The 7,921-nt window shown below is 29.6% G+C and overlaps 1 protein-coding gene across 1 annotated transcript; it reads right to left on the bottom strand.

Moving 5' to 3' along the window:
• Positions 1-5,156: 5,156 nt before the first annotated feature.
• Positions 5,157-7,103, bottom strand: LOC110668896 (calmodulin-7). Its single transcript, XM_021830290.2, has 2 exons — positions 6,925-7,103; positions 5,157-5,818 (listed from the first exon to the last, which is right to left on the bottom strand). The coding sequence occupies exons 1-2, from the start codon at positions 6,998-7,000 to the stop codon at positions 5,445-5,447; spliced, it is 450 nt and encodes a 149-aa protein (XP_021685982.1). The 5' UTR covers positions 7,001-7,103; the 3' UTR covers positions 5,157-5,444.
• Positions 7,104-7,921: the final 818 nt, after the last annotated feature.

A 7,921-nucleotide genomic window follows, 5' to 3' on the forward strand; every position in this document is an offset into this window, starting at 1 on the left:
TACAATGAGTTATGCCTAATTGACCAAATACTGTTCATTTGGTCATTTCTGCCTAGTTCTAAAACACCAATTCCATATTCAAGCAAATTTTAGACCAACTTATGATTAGTTTTTGGGTAAGATTTCTTCATAAAAAATGTGGCTTTAGGTCTTAAGTTTCATTTTCAATTAGCCTCACACCAATTGGGGCTGTGTATTTCTAATTATGACCATTCAAATGCACTGAACTCAAAGGTCCAGAGATCCAGCAATTCATACATCACACTTCCATCAATTCCCTTCATCAATTCACATCAATTCTCAATTCAAAACACACTAAATGACCATAATTAAGCATTATAAATATCAATTGGTCAATAATTCTCAAAACCCTAATTTTTACCAAAACCCTAATTCTCCTCTTCACAATTTCATGCGCACATGCAATTCCCATGCAAACCACAACTCAAATCATGTTCACATCATCATTTAAGCAAGATTACATGTTCAATTCCACCAAATCACCTCAAGCCATACTCCCTTTATGGCTGGCCAAATTTTTGTCTCCCATACATGTATGATTTTCATGCTCTTTCATATGATTTACCCATATTCAACTCTATGCCATGCATTTTAATTAATTTCAAACTAGAAAGAGAATTTACCTCAAATTGATGATTTCCCAGCTCCAATTTCCTTCTATTTTTCCTTGAATTTCTTCCTCTAAACCTTCTCTTTGATGCTAGATTAGAGGTTTTCTATTATTTTTGTAGAGAAATTATGGAGAGAATTGAAGTTTTAAGAGGTTGAGACGTGTAACAATAGAGGAAATAAAATGAGAGAAAGAAAAGAGAGATGGCCGGCCTCTTTAGAAGGTAGAAGAAGGTTTTAGCTCTTTTTTTTTGTCTTCATTTATATATAATTATCCCCAGTTTATATGAATTAAAATTATAAATTTAATTAAGTCATACTTACTTCATGATGATGTTATAATTTCAATTTAAATTTGAATTTTTCCATTTCTTTCTCTTCTCTTTCCCTACACATCTTCATTTTTAATATCTTTTTCAATATTTTAATTTCCTACATTTTAATGGACATTTAGGTCAAAAGTCACTTCTAAGAGTGAATTGACCAAAATGCCCCTCATCGGTTAAAATCCATTTTCTCATAGTGCCTGAGAACTCATTGAAAGCTGATTTAATTATTTGGATTTGTTTTCTTTTCTTTTCTATGGTTTTCACATTCCCATTAGTTTCGCAATTATCCCTTGGCCTGGGGTGTCATAGGCTCTCACACGAATTTGGGGTAGTAATTGAGCTCGCAGTCGCTTCCCGGATCAATCACCTATCGCCAGGACCTCGGCTCATTTAACCGATTAGGCTTTGTTTTTCTTATTTCTATTTCACCTTCATGTGATTTCTATTAATTTTTATTTATGAATTTTCTAGATGACTTACATATGGTTCTAAACATCTTGACTGTTTGGACAGATAGTAGTCACCGGAACAGTAGAATGTATAGACTACTTAGTATGGGGGTGTTGCATTAAATAATGATATCAAATAATAAGTTTAGTAAGCAATATCTAAATAGATTGGGTCATGTGATTGGGCAAGCCTGTAATGGGTCAGGCTATCCATAAGCCTACTAAGGAAAAGGCCCAACTCTCAGTCCTATATATATATATATATTGATAACCCCATTTAATATCAAATAAAATTCAGATAGAATTTGAATACTGTGGATATTGAGAGTTGTGAACCTACCCTTTCCCTTCCGTTCTTGATTGTTCACAGAAAATGATGGGTACAAATGTATTTTCAGGTACACATATTTTTTAATCATGTAATCTATAATGATTTAATATATTTCTAACACAAACAAGTATGGGGATCACATAATTGCAGCTCAATAAAGCTCAATAAGTTGTTATCAAAATTAATTGATTAACTCCAACAAGTATTTTGTCAAATCCTTAGAGAAAACCTATTTTTTTGGGGTTTCCATATTTTGTTAACTTATTATCGACTTATGTTCCAAGATGAGGAGCTTTACTGTTTGAAATTGTGGTAGTTATGTGTCTCCTTGGTGTATCCAGAAGATGGGGGCTTCTCTTTCTCTGTGTTGGTGGAATAATATTATTTCAATTTTCAATCTCTGAGAGGACAAAATTTGCATTTATTGCAAATTTGCAAGATTTCAAGAATTGCAATATATAGAGATTCCTTTTTATGAGTCCTCGATATGTTCCCAAAGTTATCTATTTTGCTATTTAGGTCATAACTAGACCAAGAGCTACCATTGCAATTCATTAGGCTTACGAAGGGAAAATATATGCCAAGACACTTGTAGATCTTCATGATTTATAGATAGATTATGACAAGATATTATTGGATTGTTTTGGAGATTTTTAAGAGATTTTGACTTATAAATGAGCTAAGATATTTAGAGATCTCCATGGGATAATATATGCCAAGATATTCACAGATCTTGATTTACTGATAGATTATGCCTAAATATTATTGGTTTTTTTGAGATTGTAAAGAGATTTTGACTTATAAATGAGCTAAGATATTTAGGGGTCTTCATGATTTATCGACATATTATGTTAAAATATTGGAGATTTTAAGAAGATTTTGACTTATAAATGAGTTAAATGTTCAAGGATCTCCATGATTTGCCGATAGATTCTATAAAGATATTGTTTATTTTTTTTATAGATTTTTTTAGTGATTTTGTTTTATAAATGAGCTAAGGTATATAGAGATCTCCCTTAATTTTTGATAAGCCTTTAATTCCTTTAACTGCTTTGAGATCTTTGGTTGCTTTTTAGTGGTTATTCTTTTCAGTGGATACTGTTCTTGAAGCATTCGTCTCCTTTTTTATATGTTATTTTTATTTTTATTTGTGGATCAATGCTTCTTTGCCTTCTATAGTAGGATTTTTTTTTTTTCCTTGATATGAAATTGATAGATTCATTTAAAAAAAATTTGTCTCATCTGAAGTAGGATTCAGTTTCTATGTTTCACATATCAATATTTGGGGTTTTGGGTATTGTTGGTTTGCCTTTGGGTTTAATAAGAGACCGCAACTTGAGGAATTCCACTTGCTTGCCATGGTTGGCTAAGAGAGAAAATCGCCTCGAGAAGCTTTCCTTTGTTCTTAGGTTGCAACATTTTGACAATAATTGCTTTTTAGTTAGTGCAGGATCACTTTTGGCATAAGGATATTTTGTATCCATATTGAAGGAATCTAAATCTATATAGCTAATGAGATTATCTAATAGAAAATAAAAGAAATAGATATGCCATTCATAAAGTTTTTTTACTTTTTCTTTGTTTTTAATTGAAGATAAAACTTCAATAATCTCATATCGATGATTTATAATTGTTGAAGTTCAATCTTCCATAATCATCGCGATATAAAATTATTAAAGATAGAACTTTAATAATTTACCAAAAGAATTCCTGCTTCATCATGCAGGCTATTCAAAATGAAAAAAAATCAGTTACCACCGAAATATTATTTTGTTATATTCAAATCATTTCCCAACAGAAATTTTTAATTATTTATATTTATATTTTTTTTATGAGAAAATTTTATTATACTTACATTGTGATGCTTATTAATAAACTACTATATTTTCTTTAAAAAAAAATAGAATGCAAACGTGCCAATAATGGGTAATGTTTGAGTTTTTTTTTTTTCAGTTTGAGTATTTAATAATTTTGAATGGTAAATTATATTTTGTTCTTTGATATTTTATAAAATAATAAGTCTTTTTTTAAGAATTTTTTTTAAAAAATAACATATATTTTTAATCTCGAAATTATTGATTTATTGTTATTATTTTTAATTTTAAGATAAGACTGAAAAACAAACTGATAGTATTTTTATTTTAAATTTAATTAAATTTTTTTTTTCATTTTTATAGTTTCTTGAGAGAAAAAGAATAGAGATGAATGGGAAAAAAAGAACAAGTTGAGAAATAAAGAGACGAGAAAGAAGAATCAAATTATAACTTCATAACTTTCAAGATCAAATTACAAAATGTAAAATTTTGTCTCACGTGTTAAATTAATCAAATTTGTGACAAATTTAATGTGTAATTATCACATAGATTATTTTCGTTTTTTGATTGGGCATCCAAGCCAAATTCACGGAACAAATTAGCATTAAATCCTTCTTCTTCCTAGACAATTAGGTCAATTAAGTCTCAAATTGGGCTAAATTAACCAGAAATAACTAGCAATAATAACCGACAAATAGCAGCTTGTCTAATTTTAAAAAAAAAAAAAAAAAAAAAGACTTTCTATTGAATACATTAACAAGATTATTAAATGCATCTAACACACATGCACCCTTTATCTAACACACATGCACCCTTTACCTGGATAGAAGAGTCCCACCTTCTTAAAATTATAAAAAAATTAATTTTTTATTTTTAAGAAATCACTATTTTTCAGTGCCCTAGTTGATATAATCATTCTCTTTAAAGGGTTGGAAGGAGAATATCTACTTCTCATCATCTAGAGGTTTAGCTGTAATAAGCGTGGTATATTGTATGGAATGAGAAGAAGATTTGCAGAGAAAGTGAAAACCAAAGGTTAAACAAATTTAACATACTGAAGGGAAGTAATAAGAAAATTTTCCTTCCACCACTTTATAAAGTGAAAAGCGGCTCACTTATCACCATTTAAAAAATAATATAAAAAAAAAGTAAAAGAGAAAATGGGGCAGCTAAAGCTTGCACTTCTCTTCCCGAATTCTCCATGCTCTCTCTTCAACTCTTCTATTCTTTTCTAAAGCCATCGATATCCTTTCCTATTTTCACCACTTTTTCCCCTCTATTCTAAGGAGGTTTCTTTCCAGAAATTTTAGATCTAGCTAGAGTGAAAAAGAAATAATGAAAGAATAATAAAAAAAAAAATAGAGACAAGATGTGATCTCCATGGTAACTAATATGCCCAATTAAAAACAGCCTAGTGCAGTCTCCAAAGATATATAATATCAATAACAGCCAAGTGCTGCAATAATGTTCAATTTTAACTCCTTGATGGACTAACAAAGGTTACCAAACAGAAGCAACAGGACATACCCACATTAACTCACAAATAAATGATTAATATACACAAACCAAGGGGGATTGGGACCTAGCAATAGGAAAAAGCAAATACACAGCATCAATGCACAATAAAATTAGACAGAAAGCATTGTATACTGATAGATCAAGTTTATGGAAATTAGAAAATGAAAACATAAATTGCCAAAGAAAATTTAGTTTAGCAAGACACTAGACACATTAAAAATAAACACCAAACAAACCATCACTACGAACAACCTTTTGAGCTTGATCCAAAAGCATCAGATTAAAATCGCTACAAAAGGAAAAAAGAAAAATAGGAATCCTTTCTTAACCTTTTAAGAATTCTTTCGGTTTAGTTTTGGTGGCAGTAGGGTGATCACTTTGCCATCATGACCTTCACAAATTCCTCATAATTTATCTGGCCATCACCATCAACATCTGCCTCCCTTATCATTTCATCAACTTCTTCATCAGTAAGCTTCTCGCCAAGGTTTGTCATTACATGGCGCAGCTCAGCTGCAGAAATAAAACCATTCTGATCCTTGTCAAAAACTCTGAATGCCTCTTTCAACTCCTCCTCTGAGTCGGTGTCTTTCATCTTCCTAGCCATAAGATTCAGAAACTCAGGGAAATCAATAGTTCCATTCCCATCAGCATCAACTTCGTTAATCATGTCCTGGAGTTCCGCCTCAGTGGGGTTCTGTCCCAGCGATCTCATCACAGTACCAAGCTCCTTTGTGGTAATGCAACCTGATATTGTAAATTAATTAATTAAAAAACTAGACCTTAAACTTCCAACTAATTCACAGAAACATATCATGACTATAATCATGCTGAAATCATTTTATGGATTGTGATTATGCTACAATAGTACAAAGCAAACAACACTAAAATAAAAATTGCAACAACAAACGCCTCTGTTCCAACCTTCTTAATAGGCCTTAGCAACTGCAACAACAAAAAGAGTCTTCAAATAGTTAAGTATTAACATGTAAAGCAACACTAGTTAAGAAAATTGTCATCATACAATTGCCAAGACAACAAGAAACACCTCAGTTCATACAATAATTAACAGAAAACTCATAGAGCCACAAATCAAATCCGTATTACAAATCAAGTATATGATACCATAAAGGACGCACGTTTGTGTTCACTAGCTAAAAAGAATTCACCCAAACACTTATTACTTTCAAGAATGCTAAAAGTTTCAAATTGATGTGGATTCCATTAAAATCTCCCAAAATATATCCCTTTGAGACAAATTTAAGGGTTAAAAAAGGCAAATAAATAAATAAATAAATAAAAGAAAAGAAAAAAAAAACCCAAAGAGAAGGCAACATGCTTGTTTAAGTACAATCAACCTTGAAAGTGGTTATTGATTTTCAGGGTTAAAATTACAAAATCGCTAAACATTTTGCAAAATTCACACTTAAATTTTGAAACAAAAAAAATATATATTTTTTGAAAAAAAATTAAATCATTTAATTCAATTTTATTTTAAAAGTAAGAATTTTAAGAAATAACGGGAGACATTTTGTAATTTAATCTTATTAATCGAGTCCAATATTTAGTAATGTCTTCCTTTCTATCTCAGGCAACACAATTGGAAAAAACAGTTTTGCATCCCCCAAAAAAAATTCAAAACAGCGCTCAAATAAGAAAAAATTATTGAACCATCTATCCCAAATCGAGCTGAAGAAAACCCAAAAACACATCGCATGAGAACAGTAAAAGAACAGTAAAATATCCACAAGAAAAAAAATCAAAGAAAAATACGGAAAATAGGACTAAAACAGACACAAACAACAAAATGAATGCTAGATCTAGAAATATATATAGAGAGAGAATAATCAAACCGTCTCCATCTTTATCGAATAAGCTGAAGGCTTCCTTGAACTCGGAGATCTGGTCATCTGTGAGTTGATCCGCCATTTCTAATTCCTCTCGCTTTGTTGTTCAGAAATTCAAAGAAGATAAAAAAAAAAAAAAACCCTAATCTGAAGAAAGGAAAAGCATAGAACGTGGAAAGACGGAACAGATGGCGTTTTATATGAGCGCAGGCGTACCTTTCAATCTTTCACTGGGAAAGTGCTCGCCCTTCATACGCTGTTATTACGCGGTTTATCATTACATTTGGTCTTTTCATCAGATTTGATCTAAAGTCGATTTTAATATTATTAAATTGTTATTTTCTTATTACACAAAATTTTAAATATGACGTAAAGTTTAATTTCGTGGTCATAATATTGTTGAAATTAAAATTTTAATTTAATTATATTATAAAATTATTTTTTTTATTTAATTAAATTAATTTATAAATAATAAACTTTAATTCAATAAGTAAATATTTAAATATATTAAGTGATCATAGACGGTGCTATTTATTACTGAGTAGGGTTAATTAATCACTCAATTTTTGAAAAATAAATATTTTTAAGTATATATTAAATTAAATTATCTACATAAGTCCATTAAAATAATTTTTTTTATCTTATTAAAATCAATAAAATATTACTATATCTAATAAATTTATACTAGTTGAAAATTTCACTCATACTTATTAGTTTAATCTTTTAAAATTAATAAAATGAATAGAAATGCTTAGATGGAAAAAGCAACTCGAATAGATTACAAGCTCCAACCATTTTCTTCAAAATAATAAAGTTTCCACTGCCCAAAATTAAGTATACAAATTCAATTTCATAAATTAAACTTCTTCTTTTTCTTATTTTATATCAGAAATTAATTAATAATTCTTTTATTATAAATATTGAGAAAAATATCTTTATTGGCACCGATAATAAAACAATCATGTAATATTTCTAGAAAATAAAAACTTGTCAAGTATAATTA

The sequence above is a fragment of the Hevea brasiliensis genome, chromosome 3 (genome assembly GCF_030052815.1).
Source record: "Hevea brasiliensis isolate MT/VB/25A 57/8 chromosome 3, ASM3005281v1, whole genome shotgun sequence".
NCBI classification, from domain to species: Eukaryota; Viridiplantae; Streptophyta; class Magnoliopsida; order Malpighiales; family Euphorbiaceae; genus Hevea; species Hevea brasiliensis.

What these genes read in the sequence shown, in the direction of transcription:
- LOC110668896 (XM_021830290.2), bottom strand. Translation starts at nt 7,000, where the DNA reads ATGGCGGATCAACTCACAGATGACCAGATCTCCGAGTTCAAGGAAGCC. An exon ending in ATTCGATAAAGATGGAGACG is followed by an intron (nt 5,819 to 6,924) that starts GTTTGATTATTC and finishes TTACAATATCAG; the next exon opens with GTTGCATTACCACAAAGGAG.